We start from the raw sequence: 27970 nt of genomic DNA, 5'->3' as shown, positions 1-27970 counted from the left end.
AGCAGTTTTACATATACAACAGAAATGCAATGTAAGTAGAGATGGCTTATAATCATTAATAAACTAATAAAGAAACAAGAGAGGCAACGGACATGCAATCATCACACGCTCACACAAAGAGAAAGTGAGAGGAGAACACACACAAAGCACAGAGAAATAGTCAGGCCATCCAGACGAATCTGAAAAATGTGCCCTGAACCTGAGCCCCCTAATCACCCCACCCATGCATAAAAGAGCTGTGGCCTGCATAACAGGGCCCTGTGCTGAATCCACCCGCTCACTACAGCACAATAGGGGGTTAGCGCTTTGACAGCAATGAATAGAAGTCCGCCCAGTGCCCTGCAGTTGGGAGAAGGCCCTGAGCTGCAGGGCTTTAGAGGGGCCCCGGTTCATCGGTGGGACAGGGACAGAGGGAAAGAGAGAGGCGCTGTCAACAGCTCAGCAGCCTTGGCACCGATAGATCGGAGGCCCTCATGCACAACACGCTGCCTGAAGTTGTGATTCAGCATTAAAAAGCGACTAAGATGCCCTCAGACTGGGCGCTCACAGAGACTTACGTTGCAGTTGAACAACTCATTTGGGGTGGGACTGGAGGGGTCGGTCCAGTCAGTGGGATCAGACCTGCACGTCAGTCTGTTTTGTATCTCAAACTCCTTCAGCTGCAACAAAAGATGACCCTGTTAGTCTGTGATGCAGAGTACATTTATCTATCAGCTGATGTGTTATTTATCTTTGAACAGCTGGCACACATAAAGGGAATCATTAAAACTCCTTCCGTGTCTTCATGCAGATAAAACCATGCTCTGACCATACGCCTACATCAGAATGTTTTACTTTCACAATGCTGAAAATGTTCTGAACAACTAACAATGGATAGATCTCAAAGACGGATCATTTCCAGCTTTATTATATGAATTCAGATTTGCACAAAGATTTTACTACAACTCAATAAAACCTTGCAATCTACTGGAAGTTTCGAGAAGGTTACAGGGCTTTTGGAGGAATCACAACTTCAAAATTTGTATTTAGTGTTTAAAGGTCAGTTTCAACTGGATACTTGACCCCTTTGATTAAATGGTAAATGGACTGCACTCATATAGCGCTTTTCTACTGTAATGGACAAAGCACTTTACAATTGGCCTCTCATTCACACACGCACACACAAACACGCAGCGATTCCCTTCTCCACAGCGAACTCTTAAAGTTGAGCAAAAGGATGAAAACGCAGCAGCTGTAACTTCCATCAACTTGACATCATACCCGTGCCAAAGCTTCCTCTATAGAGATCATATTCTCCTTCACCATCATCATCAGCTGGATACGCTCTTCATCACTCATGGTGATTTCACTGGCCACAAATCCAACGTCATCACCTGTCAGGTAAGAAGTAGAAATGTTAGCTGACGGGAATAAAAACAGCTCACTTGCTTTGATTTACATAAAACAAATCCTGAATATCAAATAACAAAAAGATGTGCATATGTTGATGAATCATCCTGACATACACACTGCATATCATTTCCTTTTTTGTGTGTTTTTTTGTGTTGTTGTCTTATCGTACCTTTTGAAATCTGACGCATCACTCCTTTCTGTGACTTTCGAAAACTCTGCCAAAAAGACTTGCTCTTTCTCTTTCCGTCCCATTTTCCTTTACGGTACAATAATTTAGTTTAATTTAGCGCAGAGAGAAAAAAGTCCAACACAAAATTCAACTCAAAATTATTGTTAACATATCCATATTACAGGTAAACAATGAAAAACTCCAGCACCTGCGCTGAATTAACAAATACCAAAGCATGACGTTATATCGTAAATTACAATATTCTCAAAATACAAACAAAAGGTAATTTTTAGTATTTAAAAAGATTCACTCCACATTGTCTTGACTACTATCAAAGAAGAAATATTAAAAATGCAGCCATCACACACAAATACATTTCTACAGTTGCTTTTCTATAGGCGTAGCTTAGTGCAAAACAGGCTGAGAAAACTGATTGTACTGACAGTGAAGCATTAAATATATGATTCATGTAATTAAGATTCCTAGAAAATTTCAACTTACCTCCTGATCCATCATCAGAGCTAGATTTGTGCACAGGAAACCTAAAAATCAAAATGAGACATTTACTTCATTTGAAGAGTTCAAATGAGGAATCAAAGCCCTGAGCAGAGCAGTACCTGCTGTCCAAAGTTATTTTCTTCATTTTCCCTACTATCCCACCATCTCCTTTAACGTGTCTTTCTCTCCTCTCGACTTGCGTCAGAGAAAAAATAAAAAAAAACAAAAATTCACAAAAGTGCTCTGTCCCTCATGACACTGGCATCATAGTGGAGGGAAATCAAAGTAGTCGAAACAGATGAAAAAGACGAGCTGCTTTTGGCTGATGAACAGAGGTCAGTGCTCTACGGCCATCACAGGAACAATAGAGTCTTTTTCATGTCCAGTCAGGGTTTTGCAGCAGCAGCAGCAGCAGCACTAACGTGGCCTCTGCATTCCCTGCACACTTTCACCCTCCCTCTTTCTCTCTCGCTCTCTGTCCATCTGTCTGTCTCTCTGGGCTGTTTGTTGTCTATAACTGTCTCTCTCTCTCTCTCTCCCTCTCTCAGTCGACACTTGTTGCTGCTGTTGGGTCAGTGTATGAGTGGAACAGATCAGTACTGTACTGTGCTTCTTGTTTTGTAAATGAGAAATTAGTTGTCATATTGTTCACTGCTGAAGCGATAGAGGTTTCTCCCTGACAACAACTACAAAAACATCTAAGACCCACAATGAAATATACATTTTTGTTCATGTTTGGCAATAATTGCATCTTTTTATAATTCTTCTTTTAAAAGACATGTCATTGGTTTCATTTTCTTGACCCTGCAGTGATGTGCTTCAAGTACCCATTAACCTACCAAGAAAATGTCATTACTCTGGTCTTCAGTAAAGACACAGTCTCTAGATGACTCACTGAAGAGGACTCACAAGATCATGAGTACAAAAATATGTCTGTATTGGTTGTAGAAAGCCCACACTGGTTTAATTAAGGGCAGTGAAACAGGTGAAATAACAATTCATTTCTTTACCAATCCACATAGTTAATGTAAAGCAGAACACCATGATATTCAAACTCTATTCAGGGTTGTCGAGTGAGACATCAGCACTGTTTTCCTCTTTCAAATTCTCCACTAAAAAGGATGTGGGAGACACTAAATATCTGGAATACTTTGGCATGAAAATTGATAACTTTCAGTTGAAATTTATTTGTATAGCTGCAGTGACAATCTGGGGTGGCAGTGCCCCATGGACTATGACAAGAACAAGAAAACTTTCCCATAAAAGCTTGTTCACAGTGGATAAACAAGTTAAATCTTGATTTAAAACACAGAGACTAGGGAGAAAACGCTAATTAAAACTTATTAGATATTGATTAAAAAAGAAATGCTCAAAAACCTGAGGCTAAAAATAATGGTGTGAGTCATTAAAACTAGTTACTGATATATCAGCTTCCCCCAGCGTTATTATGTACTTCTCCCACTAGGGGGCAGTGTACGTTTCCTGTGAATCCTGCCTGAATACAGGAGTTATGAATGATTTTTCTGCTGTGTTCCTGTCAAAGATCCAAATAACACAGGCCTGTTCGTTATTATGACAAAACACCTAAAAATATGGATATTGCTCATGGTTTTGACTCTTTAACAATCTCAATCAAATCAATGTGTTGCTTTATCATTAGTCATCACCTGATTCCTTCATCATATTCAGCTTTCTGATGACAAGATGTGACTAATCTTTAAAATCCCTCAAAAGAAACAATGGAGGGAAGGAAGGAAGTTTGATGCCTCATAAATGTGACTGGAGGGCACCAGGAAGCAGAGGAAAGGCACGAGAGGCACAAAGAGATAATACAGGAAGAGGAATTACAGTTCAGCCAGAAGTGACATGACTTAAATTAAATGATAATATTGATGTCTAAGAAGCCACAACACTGCACGTCATCTGGACAAAATAACAGTTCCAGCCATATTTGTTATTATCTATAAGAGTTTTTTGTGTCTTCTGTCACGTGTCACCCCAGCACCTTCCCTAGCTGGGCCTTTCTGGTGCCTGAATATACATTCAAATACTTGAAGCTGTGGATTTCCAAATTTCTTTTACAAAATGAAAGTGATTATTGGGGTTTGTTGTTACCTTCTCTCGGTCTCTGGAGTGGAGGTGGTACTGCTGAGTCCAAGAGATTCCTTAAGGAGATGAAAAAAAGTGTTAATTTACATGCGTAAGAAGCTATTTTGAATTTACTGAGGTGTTTCTAAAGGTGATTTTTTTTCTGTTACAATTTTGTTCGAAACTTCAAAAACAACCATTTTTTTAAAAAGTAATATACAGAGTTTTTAAAGAAACATGCAATTTTGAAATATGTGATTTTCCTGTAGAGGAAGACAGAAAAATAAGTAGCAGGCAAAGTATCTTACATCAAGTGGTTACAAAAGAGGAATCTGAGGTATTCATTTATCTGTAATTTGTTGCATTTAACATACCAATCTTGTAATTTCGTGGCAACAAAACACACATATGCCACTAGTCACATGGTTTCACATTTTAGGATCTATTCCCCCCACATTCGGGCACAGTCTCAAGGCCAGCGCGCTGCATCGCAGTCAGTCATATGTTACTTTTTAGTCTTCTGCTTTGGTTTTGCTCAGGATAATCATGACAAGGCAATTCCACAGCCGCTTATCAGCCCGTCTGCTGACGTGCAGAGGAGGAAGCTGCCTTCTCCTGGGGTCTGACACACTCAGAGCTGGACACTCACCTGGATCTGAGAGCGGAGCTGCAGTGATGTGGCCACTGAGTCAACCTTTCCCTGAAAAACACAGGCAGGGGAAGTGGAGGAGTAAATTATAGTGTCATCATAACACAGAAATAGAAATAATATTCAGCTGACTGAATCGTCCAGCCCACATTGTGGAATAACACCGGTTAACAGTTACATTATGACCTCTGCAACTGCTTTACTGCAAACACATGTTTGAACATATCTGAATTCCAACATTTAGACACAATATTCACATTAAACTTTTTGGATTTTTTACTTGACAGAAAGCAAGTTTAAAGCTTTTCAGAGGCAGATTATGCATTATCTAAGGTTAAAAGCAAATAGTCAAAACACAACTAGAGATAAACATTAATGCAGACACTTAAAGGTCCAGTGTGTAAAATTTAGACTGATCTATTGGCAGAATATGGCAGAAATTGAATCCTACACACTGGACCTTTAACACAACATGCAGCGAAGACATGAATCCAAAAGTTAAAGGAAAAGTTGAACATTTCAGGAAATGGGTTTATTCACTTTCTTTCTGAGAGCTAGATGACAAAATCAAGAGCTACAAGTACTTAAAGCCACCAGCTGGTTAGCTTAGCTTAGCATTAAGACTGGAAACAGCTAGCCTTGCCGACATATAACATGTTCGTCAGTGAGCTTTAGAGGTGCTGGTGGCTGTATTTTGTCAGCATTTGACAGGGGTAGGCTAGCTGTCAGGTCTCCTCTTTCCAGTCTTTATGCTAAGATGGTGCAAATCTTCTAATCTTATTCTCATAAACAAAGTGAATAAGCGTATCCCCACATAATGTGTAACTATTCATTTAAAAAACAGTGAGGTAAATTAGCAAGCTGGCAGCAGAAAGATCTTCAGTAATTTAATGCGGAGATACAAGATAAACCAAAGTCCTAACTGACAAGAAAAAGGCTGATAAGACTGTTTACCATCTCTGCATCTTGCACTACTTTGCGTTTCCGTAGCTCCTCCATCCTTTCACACACGTCACTGAGGGATGTGCCGTAATACTGGGAATACTCCTGAGCCAGGTCACCAAGGTTCCCCACTGAGCCATCCTGAAAGAGATAAAGAGGCATTCAGACTCACACAGATATGACCACAGACCAAAGGAAGAAAGCAACACCCCACGGAGGTTGTGCAAGATGCCAAACAGCAGGCAAACACTGTAAACACTGACCACTGTCAGGATTAAAGCCATTGTTCCGAGCTTTAGAATGGTCATCAGAAAAACAAACAGCCAGGAAACACTAAGATAAAGCACCAGGAGCGTAAAAGCATCAGAGACGCCCAGCTGTGATATTGCCTCTGACTTCACCAGCTTGTCGTCTTCCTGCCCAGCGACCCCTTCCACCTCCTCGGCCCTTGGCAGACGTGACCCCCTGGCCAGAGGAAGCACCGTGTGACGCAGCTCTCGCTCAGCTCACTTACAGTCATCAGGAGTCGACTCGAGAGGCCACGGTTCAGTCCACCGTAAATCACAAGAGGCAGAATCACTCAGTCAGACGAGTCTTTGTCTTGACACAGAGCAAACCCTCCTGGATGTAACCCCTGTTAGTTTCCTACAATTGTGTTACCTGAAGTTACAGTATGTGCTTTCTGCCATGTGGGAAGAAGGAATGAATGAGAGGTAAATCATTTCAGAGAATTTTTGCTGACTTTTACGACCCAGTGACCTTTGGGACCAGAATCAACACACAGGGCAAGTTTCCTTGTCAGTGGTTTCCTTGTTCTAAACTTAAGAGGCAATTTAAACCAGGTAAGTCAAACTGTCAGTTAAGATACACTGATTTTCACTGAACTTTTTTTTTTCTCCAAAGAGTTATATTCATATGCAACAATTTGCATTAGCACAATAGATGTAGGAGGAAACAAAACAGTGCCTGGATTTTGTTTATATCAGCATAGATGAAAGCATTCTGTTTCATATCCAAAAAAATCAGCTGACAATGTATGTTTAAACAAATTATTATTATCATCATTATTATTATTAAGAATTATTTTTTTCATCCTACAATATCTGTGATGATAACCAATGTTTTCATCCACTTGGGGGCAGCACCAAACATATTATTTCCTCATAAAGTTGTTTCAGCTAACAAGTTAACAAATTGCAATAGCAAAAAGCAATTGCCTATTTCCACATCAAGCAGACTTGGAGCAACATTACGATAACATATAGTCACTCCCCTTTTTGCTCTGTTTTGGTCTCCACCAACTCCTTTGCCATCCAGGTCTCAACTCCTTCTATGAAAAGCTCCACAACGTTTACCAGCTTGTTGCTGAAAACAGCTGCCTGCTGCTTCTAGAAATGACGCAAATGACGTGAGACTCTCTCTGACTTCTGTCTGCAGACCTGTTTTTAAGAAGCAACTTATCCAGTGTGTTTTAGAGAGCCTCTTTTAATGATCTAAGATTGAGTCATACCCATAAAGTTTAAGGCCCAGTGAAGGTGCTGGTAGAATATCTATTTAACTACTTCTGAAGATGTTTAAAACTTGCATAACAAGGGATTTTAACATCTAGACAAATATGTGCATTTTCCCCCTATGTGTAGTAAAGATCAATTAGATTGGAAAAAAGACAACATAAATTCTGCAGAATAAAATCTAATTACTAATCTTTAATCTAAAATTACATTGCCTATTTTATTACTATTTTCTGATGCTGGGTGAATGAATGAAGACTTCTATCATGCAGTTACTGGCAGCTTGAGTCATGATGTATACAAATAACTAGACAATATGACAAATAAGATATAAAACATGTAAGACAGTTCCCCATCATGCCCAGTCATGGGTTAAGACTGGATAGACCAATAAAAGCTGTATCGAATCATCAGTAAAAGCCATCCGGTATGTCCATAAACTGCTTCACACATTATTATTGTTATTATTATGCTTCACTCACGCCATACCCTGAAGGTATGCAAATGTGCCCGCTGAAAACAGTCCTCTGCAGTGAAAAGTAATACTGTGGGCTCACTTGTCTCGTGGCATGATAGACTGTGACTGGCTCAACTGTCCAGAAAAGAGGGCCATTCATTTAGCAAATGACATGCCCCCGGGTCGAAAATGGCCTGAAAATCTGGCCGCTTTTCATGCAGTCAAGAATCGAGGCTGGGGCCGACTGAGAAACTCTGCACTGTGCCTGGCTGTAGCCTCTCTTTTGCCTCAGACTGCCACTGATCCACATAAACAGCCTATTGTGACACAGGCACATGATATTGTATGGCCCTGTGTGCTTATTAGACACGGTGCATGTATACATCCTTGTTGCGGATGAATGTAAACACAGCTTAAGCAGAGAAAACAAACTGACATGAATGTTGAATCAAATAAACAATACGAGTGCCAAAACTTCTTACAAAATGGGAGTTTTGGGAAAATATTCCAGTGTGCTTTATATTTCCCAGTGTCTCCCAATTAATGGTCTCTAAGCCAAAATTGCAGCATGAGACATCAACCACAGAGGCTTGAAAAGGAGAGTGTGGTGTCACATTTCTCAGGCGCTGAGCATCTCATAGGCAGACAAAAGATCCACGTGCCCCCAGGGCCCAGAGTGTCTAATGAGTGTTTTTACAGTTCCTCTGTCTTGTCTCACCCATTTAGGCAACCAGACCTGGGTCACAAAGAATCAGCAAATAATTTGTATTGCTTCACCCTGCTTTGAGCCAGAGATGTTGAAGGATAGTCCTGCTTCATAAGTCAATACCAAGCGTATCAGAGGCTTCAGATAAGACCATAAAGCATAATTTTCTATGACTGACATTTTCTCTGATGACTAATGTCCTGAGAGTGAATTTAGGTCAACTCCATTTTGACCTACAGTGGGTTTGTCAGAAACTGTATTGCGCAGAATATCACATCTGACTGATGTAGCAGAGCAGCGTCGACTGAAAAGCGGCTTTGTTTATATCCCATCTGACACTCATATTTCAAAAAGATGTTGAAAAAATAAATCTTTAACAAACGCATGTGCCTGCTACAGCCTTGTCATTCATCTGTCAATCAATCCAACAACTTCATTTTTATCAAATGTCATAGCAACATTGTTAGAAACATCGCTGACTATGAAAGCCTGCTGTAATTGTCTTAAACAGTGTATTGAGTGATGTTTCACAAGATCACGAGAACAAGCACCGACTTGTTTAAGTCTTTTCTATTAAATGAAAGCTTTCGTTAACCGACCACAAGAGCAAACAACACCACAGAGGAAAGATGCATACACCAAGATGCCTTCTGAAACAAGGCCATATAAATTTTAATTTTCCCCAATGAATCTACAGGAAACTGCGCGCTCTAACCATGACCAGGACCGCATTCCAGTGCAAACATAAAAATACACTCACCACAAACAGGCATCTGGCGGCCAACAGTAGCTACCAGCACTAGTTGCTCTTCAGTTCCAACACACTACGTGTGTGAGCGACACGGTTTTGAAACTTAACTCAGTTCAGTGAGTGGAGGACAATACATCCTGAAGTGAAGGGGAGGGGTGTCCGGCACGCATAAATCAGAGGGAGTTTGGGTTGAAGGGAGGTTGGGGGAGTTGCAACCACATGTGACGCTGGTGCTGCTGGGTGGGGCGCTCTACTCTCTCCAGCTGGGGCCCACAGGGACTGGCTGACTCACATGTTCAAATAAACCACCACCTCTTAGTGTGTGAGAGTGTGCCTGCATGTGTATGTCTGCAGTGGAGTTCAGAGTGATGTGTCAGACTGTATTGGCCTTATAAGACACGCTAAGTATTGGCCAGATATGTCTCCCTCTGCTGATATGGAGGTTTCTCTCCCCCCACAGTCTTATGACAACATTTCTATGTCACATATTCAATTCAGGTTTTTAATGAATTGTTATTGTAAAGGTACCCTGTTAAGTTTACCAAAATTTATATTTACATTTCTCACAGAAATGCACTGTGCATCCTTGAGGTCTAACAAACATTAAATGCATTTCCTTCCTCACACAAAACTTGCAAAGCAGATTTAAATGTTTTTCTTTTTTACATCAGTGTTTGCTAGATTGCAGGATTCTTCATCACTGCTGTCGTGGGCACATTGCAGAGCTGCAATGATTAGTGAAGCAATCAATTAGTCCATCAAAAGAAAAATAAGTGTTCATTGTTCAAGCAAAAATGTAAAAAAAACTAGACTTAAATGTAAGAATTTGTTGCCTTTCTTAGTCATTTACGAGTAAATGAAGAGTCTTTGGGTTTTCAACTGTTATTTAAACAACGGACGCAATCTGAAGGCATCACTTTGGGTTCTGGAAAACTGTGAGGAGCATTTTTCGCAATTTTTTGACATTTTTTAAATGAATCAATTGATCGTGAAGATATTCAGCAGATTTGTCGATAAAGAAAATAATGGTTAATAATGGTTAGTTGCAGCTGTAATTGCCACGCTGCTTCATGGGTTACCACTGACTGTCAATCAAACGTGTATTACACTGCCCGAGCGCTTGGGTGCATGTGTGTCCTCGTGTGCTTGCACGGTACAATCAAAATGGAGACCTACATGCGAAAACACTGTTGTATAGTGGTGAAAAAAAAAACTCTATTGGGTACCTTTAGAGTTTCCCTACCATTGAACGCTTGTGGAGGGCCACCCTGCTGGAACAAACCGCAAACTTACTTGAGGAAATCTCATTAGTTTGGCTTTAAATTGTTTTAGTCTCAATGCACTTTTCCTCTTTTTCCTCTGGGTTTTTAGCAATGAATAATTGACCGAATTAAACAAAAAGTATGACAACATGATATACATCATATATGTGACACATGGGCACAAAAAAGAGCATCCTATTAGAAGTCAACAATTACACTTGTACTGACCGGAATGATTTTCTTCATAAAAGTAATATTAACAAAAGTTGTGTAGTGTATTGTACATAATCCAGACAAACATACCTAGCTTTAGGGTTCCTTACAACCTTTTTGAACACTAGCAAGCTACGCACCAGCAGGTGGCAGCAAATAGTAACTCTACATCGACATCTTTTCATGGGCTTACTGATGTGCCAGAGTGCTGAAGGTCATGGTAGTGAGTTGAAAAGCCAAAAAAAATTGGACTCTCAATCTAAACAAAGTGTCAACAACAACAATTGTCTGTGCACTAATAAAGTACTAAATATTAGAGTCAACTTGCAACTGAGCCTTGGAGAAGTATAAGCAGATCCAGAAGCTGGACCAATGTGGCTTTGCTCCTCTGCTCACTGCTGCAGTGTGTCTACATGTCAACAAAGGCATCTTTACATATCCATGGGGCATCAAGTATCAGGATGGTGACCTCATTTGCTTCAAGTATTAGTCAGTGAGATTAAGTGTGGAGAAATAACCCTCAGCATCTTGGTCTAATTGTGGTCTTACTGCCTCTAATCTTCATCTAAAGCAACTGACCACTGACTCTGGAGCAGTGAGCAGCAGCAGCAGGAAGTAACAATACCGGTGTCAGATCTGCAGCAGGAGGCTGCAGATTATGCTGAGCTGCAGATGGATGGTGGAGATGGTGGAGGACTATGTTCTGCGCACGGTGCCAAAGGGCCAAGGCAGTTCATGCCAGAAAGGGCAGTTTTCCGCATGGCTACACAGCGACGGGCTGCTAGTCACCTCAGAGCACAGGAGGAGCTGGAGATGGACGCCATTCCTCGCTGTCAGATAGCTCCTATCTTATTTCCATCAAGGCTCCTGATTTTGTCCGTGCCGACCTGGAGCGCCTGAGCATTCGTCTGAGCTTTGATCCCAGCGGAGATCACTCCGGGCTCAACAGAGTGAGAGATACAATTCATGCGTTTGTTAAAAGACTAGCATATGTGATCAGGACCATGGCCTTAGCATCATACCGCATGGAAAATCTCTGAATTTAAGTCCAGTCCTAAGGCAAAACCTGTCATGGAACCAATCTTTATTGAGTGATGGATGTATTATTGGGCTTATTTTCTCAAATCACAGAAAGCCAAGAAATCATCCAACTGAAGTTATATGGAATGGTGGAAACTGGAATCACAAAGAATCACAACACACATACATTAAAATACACGCACATTAGTTTAGGGTCGTGTTCTGTGTATAGTCCTTAAAATCCTGTAACACTGTAATCAACAAGAGTTTCATGTGACAGCCGTGATACATAATAGATCTATAAAATGTGTGTGTGTGTGTGTGTGTGTTAATGACTGCTGTTCCACATGACCCAAGGGCCCAGTCCAGATAGACAGCCCTGAGGCTCCCTACAGAGAAAAAGGGGATCAGTGGAAGAGCTTAACCAGTCACGTCTGAGTGGTGAGTGGATTCTGACAAGTCCCAAACGAGGGTCTGATGAGACGGGTCGCACTGTGACATGCACGGTGTCAATCACAGATACACACACTGCATATAGAATACCTGGTCCTGTTTGAACTGCATTAGTTACAGTGGTTCTGCAATACACAGCTCTGCTCCCACTTCTCAACCCGTCAGTCACTGAGCAAATATCTGTCACTGCTGACAGAGACAAAAGACGGGCTTCACTGTACACAGAGATTTTTCATGCTCTCATTCTGAATGGTAGGTAGACAGAACAGAAATGGCTGCAAAGTGTTTTTTCACAGTGAAGGAAGGTACACTGACAGGCAGTGTAGGGTAGCACGATTTTTCTGAAAGATACAAAACAAAAATGGAGACCGTTTCCAAAAAAAGCAAATTAAAAATTACATTGTTGTCCTCTGGCATGCAGAAATAAATACAGGTTCATGACAGTAAGGGAAACCAGCCAAGGGTCTGGATTAAAAAAGGATGCCAGTGAAACTCCAAAGAAGATTAAAAGGGCAGACAGGAGGCACAGAACAATCCTTTTGTCTACAGCAACAAATTTTGCAAATCTGATTGGGATTTTGAACATTATCTGAAAATACATAACGAAAAAATAAATGCAGGAAACTCCAACAAACCCTCAGCTATAAAAAGCAGCACAATTCACATTTGGAAATATCCATTATGACTATCTATTACTGCAAAAACACCCTGTGGAGTATTCAGGACCCAGGCTTGTTTTTAAGCAGCTTCCGGATTGTCCCTGTTCCTTGGAGCATGTTTAATTCAGCAGTGCAGAGATCAAATAGAGAATCATCCCCTTTAAATTTCAGTTCAATTACATGCATGGAAATTCATCCCCTCTGGATGGCAGTGTGTTTATGTAGTGGGGGGCGGTCCGTAGATTGTTCCCATTCCTTGGAGCATGTTTAATTCAGTGGAGCTGAAAACAAATAGGGAAACCTCCCTTTAAAATTCAACACAATTCACACCTAGAAAGACCGTGTGTAGTCCTCAGTTGTAAAAGGCTCTTTGAAGGGCTCTGGGTATGTAGTGAAGCAGCCTGTGGATTGTTCATATTCCTTGGACCATGTGTAATTCAGAGGTGCTGAAATAATTTCATGTGCCCCTCACCCTGTGCTTGGGTAATTACCCTTGTGTGACAGTGTTCCTCTGAGACATGACTGCCAGCTCACACTGTCTCCGGCTGTATTATCAGTGCTGGAGCTCACCCCTCACAAGACCACAACATCCACTGATCCTCCTGTGAGACACAACGCAAGAGTCAAGGGCAGCTGTCAATCATGCAACACAAGATCATGGGGCCCCAGAATGAGGTCATTCTTCATGGTGTGAACAACAAGTGAATTGGTCCAATCAGGAAAGAAAATACCCTCTGGACATTTCTCTTATGAAACTGTCCATGGGAAAAAAACATGCAAAGGAGACATTGATTTGATTTGAAATGCAGTCTACAGCAATAAGTTAGATGAAGAGAAGAGGCTAACAATGGCTAACAATGGTCTCATGAATACATTTAAAGCACAAATCCCTGCTGTCTAGTCAGAGCCAGCATCTCTGCCACTTATCAGTTGGCTCTCCCCTCTGGGAGATCCGTTTCTAAGAGAACTGCATTGTAACAGTGCGATGATGTACTTCAAACGTTCTAGGACCATGCACACTGTCCCTTTTGACAACCGCAGACATCCCAACAGACCTGATGACAACATCTCCTGTCCAACTCAATTTGCCTTCTTGTCTAAACTCTCGGATGTTCTGTCTCCTCCTCTGCCATTTCAAGGACATCCACCTTACAGCCACTACATCCATTAATGGATGCTAACCGCAGCAAGCCAAGCATGCTTTGACATCATAAGTATTGCATGAGGATCTAAAATCAACCTGGAAACCAGTTTTCTCTTCAACATCAAAGGGAGGTCTCAGTTTCAGTGTTTGACATCTCCTCTATGACAGATGAGTCTTGATCCATTTATCGCAGTGCAGCTATTAAGTATTGATCTCTTAAAGCAAAAATATTCCTCCCTGTACTGCATATACTGGCTAACTACTAAAGTGCAGATATATCATTAATTTTGCAGCAATTTTAGATATTTTTCTCACTTATTTTTCATTCTCAAATGAAATACACTTGGAAAAAGATAATTTCTTAAAAGATATAATGCTTCAGAAGTCATTAAAACTGATGTGGTGATTAAATACACAAAATCACTCAATGGTATTGATCTCTTGGTCATATGGCCGTTTCTTGAGGCTGACATTTCACTCCAAGTTCATAACAATTTTCTGTAGCAACTGCCTGTGTGTTCATTGTAGTATCTACACTTTCAATTTCCAGAGCAGGTTCAGTGTCAGTCACTGCACAAATTGTCTTTGTCACAGAATAAAATGACTGGACTATTGTTTTCCTGAGGCTCCTTTTAGAAGATCAGAGTAACCTTGCTGTAAAAATATCATACAAACTTTAATAATGCAGAATTCTTAAACCGTATTAAGTCAAGCATAAGCACTCAGGAATAAAAATTCAATAATTAAATTCATGCATTATAAATGATATCCCTGCAATAGGCTATACAATTCACACAACACATACTGTAGCTCCGAATGCAATTCACATTAATTGATACAATGAATGAGTCTTCCCCCTCGACTAATAAACCAACTTTACCTTCAATTTTAGATTTCAGCATCAATATCCTTGAGATAATAAAAGATGGAATTAAAGGCATAATGTGTAACATTTCTGCATTAAAAAGTCACAACAACTAGATCTATGTCACATATGTGAGCTGTCTTCTTACATCATCCCAAATGTTCCCAACAATGTTCAAGCCCAGAGAAATCCGTAATTTTTTACAAGATAACTCTCATTTGATCATCTGTCAATGGCATCATATCCCCTTTAGCCTCTCTAGTTGCCATAACTTCCGGGAAAAAACAGGAAACACCTGATGGTACATCAAAAAGTGATATAAACTGTTTGATTGTTCGCTCATGATGGAACACAGCATCATCAAACCCCATCTATTGTTATTGTTTTGTTTGATTTTGATTTAAAGTACCAGAAATTAGATGTTGTGTTTTAAGTGTGCAAATAAAATAATGCACCACGGTGTTCTTGCCAAAGAATCTACCTTTAGAGGCATGAAAACTGCTGAGATTTGTTAATTCAGTCGGCTCTATTTTCTTTTAGGTCACATCGCCATTGAGCAGGCTTGTTCTGATCGAAAGCTCATCTGAATCTGGCTCACCCTCTCAGAGGACTGTCAAGCTTCGGTGGCCCATAGATCATTTTCCTGATTGAAAATCTACTTCTCAATCCACCCTTTTGTCATCACATGCTGGCCCCTTAAATCACAGCCTCCTTGCTGGCTCTTTCTTTTGTTCTCCTTATTCATTACCTTTAGTTTTTTTATCTTTTCTGTCCCACTTTCCTCTCCTTTATTTGTTATATCTTTCCCTTCAGGCCTAATGTCTTTTCTCCATTATTTCTTCAGTATTGTCACCCAGTCTACCTAATACTCCGGACTACAGTCGGATGCCCCCATTTGCTTGATGATGCATGAAAAAAGGCATTATACTCTGTCAGAAATCCCATTCTCAGAGGTTCTAAATTAAGACTGTGCATTTGGATATTGAATGTGTATAGTAAAAATAGATGATTCATGTACTGTGGCCTAGTAAAAGCAATTCCACTCAAGAGGTGAAATAAAGGCCAAGACAAGGTGAGGAAGAGATGAGACAAGAAAGTAACGAGGAGCAATGCTAAGTGGTAATGAAACTTTTAGAGTCTGTGGTGATGGGGAATAGTTCCTACTACGTGGATGGGAAACTTGGAAGCAAAATTAAATAAATGTAATAATATTATAGCAGAAGAACATAGGTTGATGATGTGTGACAGACATCAGTTTCTGGTACTTCACTAAAAAAAAGGGGCAACTGATAAGGAAGAACCTTTATGGGTCATTTGGAAAGTACTGACAAATTACCTATAGTGTGGCATTTAGGTATGAGGATTTGTTCAAAATACGGTAGGACTCTCCACAAGACTATAACAATAAAATGCTGTTGGCTGCATTTATTGGGCTATTTCCTTATCTGATATTGCCTAATATATGTCAGCCCATTATTGAATTAAAGAATTGTACCACATTTCTGAAATATTTCTATAATCTTTATAAACCCTAACCAAATAATCCTTTTCTCCCAGATATATTGTTCACTCCCAGTATTCCAGGCTAACACTTGCACACATATCTTGCAGAGTAATGCTGTATAGTATGAGGGCTAGAAGGGCTGCAACTAAGTATTATTTTCATTTTCAATTAATCACTTTGTCTATAAAATGTCAGGAAATTGCGAAAAATGCCTGTTAAAACTCTGCACAACACATGGTGATCTATTTTGATAGCTCGTTTGATTGACCAACAGCCCAAACCCCAAAGATATTCAGTTAATTATCATATATGACAAAGACAATCCTGACAATTGAGGGCCTGGTACAAGTAAATGTTGAAAATTGATTAATATGTATCAAAATAGTTGCAGATTGATTAAATGCCAGTTGACAAATTGTTTAATTATTGCAGCTCTATGGGAAATAAATGTACTTAAATATTTTATCAACATATCACAAAATTGGTTCTAAAACCTATTATCTTGAATTCATGAAATGTTTTCAATAATAGAAATAACAATAGTCAGATAGTTAACCATCTGTCAAAAGCCAGTTTTGGAGCCAGTAAAAAAATTGTCACACAGTATGAAATACTTTGCATGTAATCTTACAATCAGCTTGCAGACAAAAGCCTTGTCTAAATGCAGACTTGGCGTGTTCTTCTGATCCTCTCTGCTGCATTTGGCAGTGTAATTATGTGTTGAGAGATCCAAATGACCCTTGCGGTTGAGTCAGATTGTTTACTTCTCAAATTGGCCGTGCACTGACTGTATAATCCTGCTCAAACATATGCTGTCATACTCCACACAGAGATATAACTAGCCCACATATGACCATCTAATTTTCATTTTTCAGCACTGACATACAGTCACATGATGCCATGTCATATTGTGGCGTGCAATATAGCCATTTTAATAAATTAATTTGATCTAATGCAGTAAGAATATAAAATAAGATCAATAATTGTTGTGATTATAGCAATCGAAAGTCATTAAGTGTGGCATGAGCACCTTTCCTGGTTGGTTATGAGAAACAGCTATCTTGTGTTTTCATCATGTGTTTCATGTGTTCTTACTAAGTAAATATACCTAATAAAACCCAAAAGGAAGGCCACCTGCCAAATGTGACTACAAGAGACATTTTCATTTGCTCTGTTCATCCTGCAGGCCTAGCAAATACAATAACTGTCAGAAAACTTCCTGTCATTCCTCACAGAAATGCACATTGTGCACTTTGCAGCTTCCTTATCACAGCTATCACCACAACACTCACATCCTCTTTTTTATGTTCCCTCTTCCACAAACAGGTAGACAGTTAATATAAAACAACAGCCATCAGAGGTATGCAGAAGTATGTTTATCAGACATAAAACATTTTCCACGTGCATAGCTGAAACACACTGAGATTAAACCATCACAGTCATGGTCATTTATTGGTACTTTACAAGGAAGTTGCACAGCTTCTACCATACCTGTTCAAGAGCGTGTCTGTGTGAGAGTGTGTTTGGAGAAAAGAGTATTGTTACAAGACTCTTCCAGCACAAAACCTGATCAGGAAGTCACCTAATGTGTTCTTTCTTTCAGAAAACAAATTGTATCATGTAGATAATTGTAGAGGCTAGCATAATTACTGCTCAAGCCAGAGCAGTTTGAGAACCCAATTAGAATGGAAGATAATTGTTGTTGTTATTGATGATGATTGATTATGATGTATAATATATATCAGTCAGAAAACAAAGGTGAACTTGAAACTAGCAGTAAAACAGTCAGTTGTTTTACAATAAACTGCACCCTGCTGTTTTCATAGAGAGCATGCAGTGAGAAACCATGCATCCAGGTACACCCTCCAAAAGTAGACAACGGTCAAACGCAACTCTATTCTATGGAGCTCAGTGGCTTTTCACAGGTGTTTGAAATCTGGCAACCCTGTATGACACTGGCCAGATTTGCCAGTGAAGCTGAAAATAACTCACAATTTCACAGTGCTGGTTGTCCACTGGGCATCATTAGCTCATACACTGAAGGTGAGTACCATTTGTGGCCAATCAGATGTTAACATTCAGGTTACATAGTGTGCAACTGACACACACACACACACCCACCCACACACACACACATATTGGTTTTTAAATCTAAAAACACTGACACTAAATACATTTATGACACTGCATACATCTCCATATCTGATTAAACATTCTACGGACACACTGAGGTATGGTGTCTACAGTAAGCTACTGCAAGAGAGCACCTACACACTGTAAATCATACATGAGGTTTCTTTTAAGTGCAGGGGGGTTACTCTGTCTCTCCAAAGAACAAAGGAAGCAAATTAAAGAACAAGCAAGTTCTATTGCATAATAAAAAACTCATTGCGTGACTATATGAAGTATGTAAAACTTATACAGGGACAAGCCATAAAAATGACATTTTACAGAGCTAATGAGATAATAGATGAGCACAGTTACATTTCTCATACAGACTTTATTGGCTACCATGGGGGGAATTATATGATAATGTCTAATAGGTGTCAGAGAAAACAGTGTGAATAATGGATACTGTGCATGAGATGTACACATAACCTTGACAATCACATCACGTATGATATTACAACAAGGCAGACAAGGCAATCTGTATACGGAACATTTTAGACATGGTACACACTGAGGACACTTTATTCCCATATCTAAAAGACACTAATCAATTCCCACTTAGAAAGCAGGAATGAACATTGAGTAACTAAAAGAAAATGTTATTTTTGGACAACTGAGCCGTTAAATGTTAATTTGCTCTCAATCATGTTCACAAAACACAATAAAGACATTGCTAAAAACCACTGTCAGCCCCAAGACCCCATACCAGTAAACACAAAAAATACAGATTCAAGCCAAGAAGCTATCTTTTACTTCAAACTTAACTTTACTTGACATCCATGGTTGAACCTGCCTGAGTTTGTCTGTGCACCATGTCATCCATGTAAAATGTATTGCACTTGGAATCAATTTTCTGCAAGGCTGACTCTAGGGCGGATCTTTAAAAAGCTGAGAGCTAAATGTCAGTGGCTCTGCCCTCTCTCTTGTTTACTTCACTGTTTCAAAGACTAAAATCTGAAGTTCAAATCACCCAGGTTTTAACTATGTGATCGAGTGATCCACTGTCAGCTGAGTAATATTTTCAGACACTTAAGCACGTGAGAATGAAACATGAAAGCACATTTGGATGCTGAATATTCACCACAGTGGATTTGAGCCAGAAATAGATGCGCCTGCCTGCGGGCAGACACTAGCTCACAAACAAGACTTCTTCTAGGAATCGCTGCAAACTCATGTCATGCAACTCATTTGAGGGATCACAAACAACGTAACAATGAGAACTGTGAAGCATCGATCTCTTCAGTCATAGAATGGAATAGTAAAAAAGTGTAATGGATTAGAAAATAATCAAACTAGTGCAAGGAGTCACATTTTGTCTTCACGAATTGCATGTGAGTGCTGTTCACATGTTAGGTACATGACAGTGTTCGTAACAAACTGGTCAGCAACATGCAAAATTAGATACCAAGTACAACAGCAGTTCTGACCACCAGCAGTCATTTAAGAAAGAGTTTTCTGAGTCTGTCCCGGTCACTTAGTTTGATTTGCATTCATTTATTCTGACTAATGCAACTAATGCAACATTCCCCACCACTGCTGACACGTTCCTCCAAAGGCAGGGCCCTTCCTGGCCCTGTGGATAAATCCCATCCATCTGTTGGAGAAAGGAGATTAAGACAAATGCTAACTGTTCGCCAACAACACTAGCCTAAGTTCAACTGAACTGACCTGATGTTTTCCTCACATTATTTTTAATAAAATTTTGTCATTTACTTCTCTGTATTTTGCTGAGATCCTCACTCAGCGACTGTATTGTCGCCTACTGCAACAATGCTCAACAGAACACTGTTACAGTAGGCTCTCCAAATCAAAGTGACATTTTACGGACATGGAGAGGACATTGTGTTTACCTCCAAACCATGCCACCATCCACAACCTTTTCCCTGAACTTAAAATTTAAATGCCAAGCAAAGCTTGGCATGCCTCATGACAGTGACATAATAATTGCATGACATTTAAGAAACTTTCTGCAAGATGTAAACTGTCTAGTTGGATCATAGTCAAGACGGGGTCTGCAGCAGGCTGAGAATCAAGGCCCTAATGAGTCAGATGTCTGGATTTTCAGAAATATTATTTAAATATTCAATAGACTGACTGGAGGCACAACCACTCTCACTAGTGAATCACCCTGACTAGAATCCACCAGACATGGGGTCAGAGGTTGTGGTGCGGTGGTACGTTGGCCTCATTGTGCCATATGGAATTTTTTTTAGTTTATCTGCACTAATCCCACTGAAAGCCAAGTGTACGCCAGCAGACATGCCAACTTCTAAAACCTGCTAGTGCAAAGGTGAACCCCTTGCTTCAGTATCTACCACATCTGTCATGTCTGGGTGGATGACTGTGGGCGCCCGCAGCAGAGTGGGCCGCAAAGCGGGCCAGGGTTGGTCATGAATGCAATAGCTAATGGGCCTCCTGTCAGTCTGCCAGATCAGACTCCATATGGTATGCAGCCAACACTCACCCACACTACCCACAGGGTGTCACTGAGCTAATGACTACCCAAAATACACTGCTCAAAAGTAGTTGAATAGTAGTGGTTTATCTGATATCGCTGTGTTGGTGTTGATACTACTTCATAATTAATGTTGCTCCAGGACCATCATTGCAACTGACCAATCACGTTTTCGTGATGCTTTGCGGCTGAAACTTGTTATATTATTGACTTATTTTTAGACTTATCATTTCCTGTTTTATTTTTATTTTCAGCTTTCTGTCACAGTTTGGTTACGTTTAGGCAACAAAACTATTTGGTTAGCTTTGGGAAAAGATCATAGGTTGGGTTAAAATAGACCCTGCCACAACATTAACCACATATTAGAAAGGTGAACTTCTCCCATGTCTGTATCATTTCCAGTCTTTTTCCCTGAGTCGCAAAGCTTTGACATCAGTGTAATTGGTTTGTTGCAATGATGGTCCTGGAGCAACATAATTATGATTTTGCTGGATTAACATCAACACAGCGATACCAGATTGTGTGAATAGTAGTAGTAGTGGTAGTAGAGCAACACAGTATAGCATTTCAAAGAAAAAAAAGCAGTATTCCTGATTGAGACCTGCACAGTTTGTATATTTTGGTCTATGCGTGTAGACTAAATCAAGCATTACCGACCTAAAGAGCTGTATGATCGCAAATGACTTCTCATAGGGCTTATTCAAATCCCTCTGTGCCTTTGCATAAATAAGAGGTTAGGCTGGATTTGAGGTGCTTTGATAGTATTGGTTTTGTTATCATACTTAAAAGGTTTCTGTGGTGGAAATGAATGTTGAGAGAAAAGAATGAGAGAGAAAGAAAGTGAGAGAAAGAATAATGATGACAAAAACAGAGTGGCACTTGAGTATGGATCAGAGCAGTATTCAAACTGACTGGCAAAGAGCAATAAGAAACAGGATATATTCAAACTAAATGTGTGAGAGTGGTGTACATGATAAGACAGAGGAACTAACTGTTAGGGCAAAGGACAACCAAGCAAGAGATGCTAAAAATGTCAGGTGGTCAGGTGTCTGGGGTACAGCTAGGGGGCACTGCTATGGTAAGAAAAACTATTTGACCGTTTAAGGAGTTGTTTGTACCATGAAAAGTGCTTGATTGAAACTTGCTGTGGTAGGTGAAAGTGCATTAAAGAACTACAGAAAGGCACATAATGATAAACGATCAGAGCATAAGTGAAACAGTAATTTCCCATCACAGTTTCCATTTTTTCTAATCTAAGATGAAGGTGTTTTTATCATGAGGACTGTCCACACTGAGGTCTTTGGATAATCCTGTGTAACCGGCACTTTCTTGTTAGAAAGACACATGGCTGACACTTTTTCAAACATTTTACAGTGCTTGAACTACCACAAATAAAGTTCTACACCTTTATTGTATTGGGCTGGAGCTGCAAAAATTCTAAGCAGAGATCCAAAATTCTTGCTAAGTAAAACCAAATCCATCTCTATGACTCGATACTTGGTGTACTTTACGTCATGAAAAATGTTTTTAGTGATTTGGGTGAACTTAGGCTCTCCCCATGAATAAATTTCACTTCAATATCAATCTTATGACCATATCATGATTTTACACAATGGCTTGAAGTGATCTGCTATCAACATGATCCCTGCACATTGTTTCATGGTGCTGCACTGCCATGATGATGCACCGTATGCCTTACATAAATACATACCAAGCCGCAAGCCAGATCCTGTACATGGATAGGAAAACTGCAATGCCTCGTCCCCCTGTTCTATATGACATTATCAGATCACACATCAAGGTCAGCCACACACGCACTGCAGTCTCTCCATCACATATTCTCTGTGACATACGACCACACACACCTTTCCTAATGGACACAATATCAGATTGAACTGCAGAGAGGAAATTCTCTTCTCTAAAGCTTTCTGACCAAAGTAGACACAGAATTCAATTATAATGCAAGTGAGTGCTTGCACAGTCGAATATGCAGCACTACTGCATTCCTGGACTTTAACGTTACAGAGCAATGTCATCTTGGTTAACAAGATAACAAAAACAAGATGAAAAAGAAGAAGAAATAATATTATCAGCCATATAATAATGGCATATCATTTCAGTATCAAGAAATAACAATATACAATGACAGATTAAGCCTAGAGGATGTTTATTTATTAACTTATAATGGATACTTATTTGTCACTCCCCAATGATGAGCATCATGATGCTGCTGGTGTGCGGGCTTGCATAGAAAACAATAGGTGGAAGAGTTCTATACCGCTGATGAGTGTGATGTTTGGAGTATCCAGAGAAAGTGATAAATCAACATTCAGGAGCCAAATATAGATATTAGATATCTACGTTGCACTGCCATATAAAATTGCCAAATGTGGCATTACACTTATACGAACAATGCGTTTACCTTCATCACAGTGTTAGGTGTGATGTGATATTGAGTAAGCAGTTGCATGCAATATCCCTGGATTTGATAAATAAATCCAGTGAAACTGTGTCTATGTTTTGTCCAGTTGTTCGGAGTGACTGTGCACAAATAAAATAAAACAATAATATAAAAAACTCTTGCAATGCAGGTCCCATGCACTGTCAAATGTCAATGATCAGAGAAGAACAAAGTCATACACTTGTAAATGTAGCTAAACACTGGGAGCATGGCTTGGACTTTACCAATTACAGCATGAATAAATAAGCAGCTGTTCATCGTGTTTAAGGCGTTATATTCCAATACTTAAATAATGCCCTGGTTCACATTAAATACCTTTCTATGAGACAATGTAGATTCTCATTTCTGCCTTTTCTATGCACAAGATTCTAAAACGGGCAAACAAAAGACTTCAGCATGTAACCAGAAATCTGAGCTACAATTAGCCAAACCAAGTGGGATCAATATGACTGTGCTAGAGGGAATTCCCTAATCAAATGGTAATTGATTAAATTGAGTCAATTAATTCCACCCTTGCTTGCACATGGCTGCAGTTTCAAAATGGATAACAAGTGATAGACACAGAGGAGTTTAATGAGAGCCTGTAGGATCGTCTCGAGGTGCTATCTACATCTAGGACTCCCAGTTTTTCAAAAATCTAATAAATGCAAATGCATCCAAATACAAGAAAACCCTCATCATTTCACATAATAACAAAGACTTCTGGAAGTCATGAAATCCTCTGGTAGCACAAAGAACAAGCTATGCAGACAAAAGCTGAATAATACCACGTGTTCACAGTGGGGGAATAGGAATTTACCCAAGCTATCATGTTTGGCTCACATGAGCACAAAGCAGTATGGGTCAACTACATAATAATTTTAATTTAACATTTTACTAAGCCAGTTGGCACAAACGGTAGAGGATGTCTGTAACATTCGGACCCTGTCTGGCCACTTGGGCTTGCTGCCTGGCTACAGTTCAGTTCCTTCCTTTATTAAAGTACAACTCCAACACTTAACCTTTGCGCAATTTCAGGAATCGGTACACAATGTCACACTTAGTGAATAGCTGGACATAACCCAAACACTGAACTGAGACAATGCTGATGACAAGAGCCTAGAGATCGTGTTATCTTTATACAGTTCTACCTGCTTGATAGACACATGACACAACCTCAGGTTTGTAGCACTCCATTTTTGTGATTTCTTGGTCTCAGTTCATGTGCATTTGGACTTGCACTTGCCACTATTGGATGGTTACTCAATAATTAGTTGGGTTTTCACAGCTAGAGTACACAGCTCTTTACAATCATAATCCTAGGTTTTACATGTGGACATACAAGTATATTATTCATTGGCTATCGTAGTCTTGGGCTGGAATAAGGTGTGATATGCTTTTGTCCGCCTTGTCTGCCTCTGAGACCTACTTTGGACTCAACTCCAACGTATGACATCATGCACAAAATGCACGTTTAGTTAGTCATACCAACTGCATGAAACATCTAGATTTCAGGGGCCGATCCGCTCTCAAGTTTAGGATTAAGAGATAAGATCCCCGGCAGTGGGGAGTTTGGGAATTATAGGCAGCAGGTAATGCCAGTTGGAAAAAAAATAGCAACAGAAATAGAGAAATACAAAATACAAGATAAAAGCTGGCTTTATATATGTACATGTATACAAGGACTATATAAAAGAAAAATATGAAATTCACTGCTGTCTGTTCAGATTTACATTCAAGATTACTGGTTTCTCTTATGCAGATGAACTGGATAGTGATTTATAGACTTTTAAATGAGACATTTTAACTCATCTCATGAACCAACCCATTCAAGTGACATTATTAATCTTCAACATTTTAATCTTTTATATATCATGTACAGTTTGTAACCCCCAACTCACTGTACAGAGTCCCACTGTAAGATTAAAGACTTAGCACACCAACAGCAACAACCATTTCACTAAGCCCTCCAAACAAAGACTCTACAATAAACAGTGAGACATAAGAATGTAAGCAAAAGAGAACAGCACTAAGAAACCCACCAGCACCGCCACAACTACACAATCAAAACGGCACCACAAACACAGAGAGGAAACTGACCAGAGTCTTCAGACGCAAACTGCAGCAGTGTCCTGTATAGATATAAAAAGTGACAATCAATATTTCACAACAGGCATTACTTCTTATGCGGATATGTGTAGCCTCACAGAGAACAACTTTGTTTGCCCTCTTTCAGTTGATAACACAGAACCCACCCTAATGGTTCAGAAACACACTCTTATAGCACTATCACTTTCCCTCAGCTTCCCAGTGTTAACCTTAGGGACATGTCTTAGTTGTACAGTACACATGAACTATTACACCAAACATCTCAGCTCACTGCCATCTACTTTCCCAGGAGGCACAGCCTTTTTAGAGGAACAGGCTTCCTCAACGTCACTGAGGCAGGAAAAACACTGCTATCCATTATTCAGAGAGTTGCCACATGTATTCAAATAAGATGTCAAAGATTTGCAGCTTGGAAGCACTTGATGAGACTGTTGAGAAGACAATTCAAAGCTGGCTTTAAACCGTGAATGGAGGTTCATTCTGGTCAAACAGTGAGAGGTATACGTTTAGACACATATTTTAAGATTAGCCACCAACAACTTTGCACGAGTGATGTTTCACATTGTTTTCAACTAGAGCACAGTATAAACTTCAGAAAACACTTTTTTTTGTTGTTGCGTGACATCAGTCTATTTATTGTGCTTAAGTGGATCCTACTGTTTACCCTTTTTTAAATTTGCAACACAGAAAAGTAATGCATTTTTGATGAGGGGCAGCAGAGGTGAAACATAGCACACCAACAATGTCTGAACCTAACAGCACTTTTCTGTCACAGTCAACTGAGCATTAACTTCAATTTGACATTTTTTCATTTTAATTTAACCCAGGTGCTTCCAGCCACTGCCGCCCCAGTTAAACATACATCATAACAAAAGTGTGGCCACACTTTGCAGCATGTATACACTGTATCTTACAGTTTCACAAAATTGAAATGCAGACTTAATTACAACTGAATTTTCACATTGTTCTGTTTGTTGTACTTAATGGCTGTGTGATTCTAAAACCTGAAGGCAGTGGAGATTTTGTTTGTGTGACTAGGGCAGTCCATGATGCATTAATGCAATCAGTCTTGCATTTCCTACTTTCAGAATATTACTGTGTTGTTTGGTTGTTTCGCAGACTCAGGTTTCAAACGTAGGTCTATACAGAGAGTAGGCTTGAATAAAAGATGTGTTGTACAAAGAGATCATTGCTCTTACTCATGTCAACATTTTTTAGAAAATACAATCTTTAGAACAGAATCCAGGTAGTATCTGGATTTAGCACAAAATTTTTTTTAAATACAAAATAATGGCTGCAAAAACATAACATTAAGTAAATGAACACTTAGATAACAGACAATAGATTTCTTCTTTTTTTCTCACTTTAACCTATATCAAAAAATAAGACTATTGACCACAACATTTCCTACATGCCTATCACATGAAGAGCAAAAAAGATAAACAGTTCAAATAAACCTTTAATAATCCACTGAGACTAAAGAAAAGGAGGCTAATGGGTGAACCTGAGGCAAAACAAACAGAAACACGCGACAGCTGCACCATATAACTTGGATTTCTTGGAGTGAATACATTATGTATGCTGACAGGGTGACATTAAGCACATTCAATATTCTCAGGAAACCAAGTGCAGGATGATAGGGATGATTTTAAGAATCACATCCTCTTCATTTCACATGGCAGTGAATAAGAGGAATGCCATAATCTATGCAAATGGTTCACCAGGGCAGCAGCTCAGTTAACTGTTTGCTGTGGTTGAATCTATGCAATAGTGTCAGTTGACTTGTCATATGAAATTCATAAGGGAGGAGGGCCTTAGCTGCTGTTGAGAGGAAGAGGAGTGGAAAGTGGGTCATAATCTGAAGATACAGTGTTCACTGCACTAAAGGCTTGTGACCCTTGGCTTTCTTCCTATATAACCACCAATAGCCTCCCTGAAAGGTCAGATTCAATGCTGTTTTTACAGTATGAAGCTCACTTGCACAGGCAGACCTTGCACTGATCCAACCAATACTACACAGCTGGATGGAGACCAAGCTGTGGGCTCCTGTATTACAGACTACAACAACAGACTCTGTGGGGAAGCTGCAACAACAAACTGTCACTGGACAAACAGGCAAACTAGAACTGATGTGTGACTGCTCTTCACACTGTATATAAGGTTTGATCCCACTGTCCTCTGCACAGTAGGATTTACACTACAAAGGCCAAAATGCAGTTATTGATTGGACAGTTTTATTGAAATATTGCTTCTGTGACTCTATTTTCACTCAGCAGAGCAAGCAAACACACAATGCCCCACCTCTACAAAGCACTACACAACTACTGCTCAACAGCAATATATTTATGATGCAACATAACAAAACAATAAACAATATATATAACAAAATATATAACTATAAATTTCCTTAATCTAAAAATAGGTCTGCATGAACAAGACACATACAAAAATATAAAACGTTAGAACAATTACATACAGCAAATGCTTATCTGAATTTTTTTTTTTTTTTAAGAT

General features: G+C 39.6%; 1 protein-coding gene across 2 annotated transcripts in view; it reads right to left on the bottom strand.

The window, feature by feature from the left end:
- The window catches only part of LOC121618443 (SAM and SH3 domain-containing protein 1-like), a 48666-nt gene that overhangs the window by 8578 nt on the left and 12118 nt on the right, over positions 1–27970 (bottom strand). Inside the window, exons 1-8 of one of the 2 annotated variants that reach the window (XM_041953951.1) lie at positions 9173–9275; positions 5751–5879; positions 4797–4847; positions 4175–4224; positions 2063–2103; positions 1562–1648; positions 1261–1373; positions 558–659 (exon numbers count right to left, since the gene is read on the bottom strand). In XM_041953951.1, coding sequence (XP_041809885.1) covers positions 558–659; positions 1261–1373; positions 1562–1648; positions 2063–2103; positions 4175–4224; positions 4797–4847; positions 5751–5795 — 489 coding nt within the window. In that variant the 5' untranslated portion in view covers positions 5796–5879; positions 9173–9275. Of the gene's footprint in view, positions 1–557; positions 660–1260; positions 1374–1561; positions 1649–2062; positions 2104–4174; positions 4225–4796; positions 4848–5750; positions 5880–9172; positions 9276–27970 lie in introns of those variants that run through there. The other variant, XM_041953950.1, reaches the window with a different exon arrangement.

Source organism: Chelmon rostratus, chromosome 15 (assembly GCF_017976325.1).
Source record: "Chelmon rostratus isolate fCheRos1 chromosome 15, fCheRos1.pri, whole genome shotgun sequence".
Taxonomy (NCBI): domain Eukaryota; kingdom Metazoa; phylum Chordata; class Actinopteri; order Chaetodontiformes; family Chaetodontidae; genus Chelmon; species Chelmon rostratus.
This window is presented reverse-complemented; position numbering and strand designations above follow the sequence as displayed.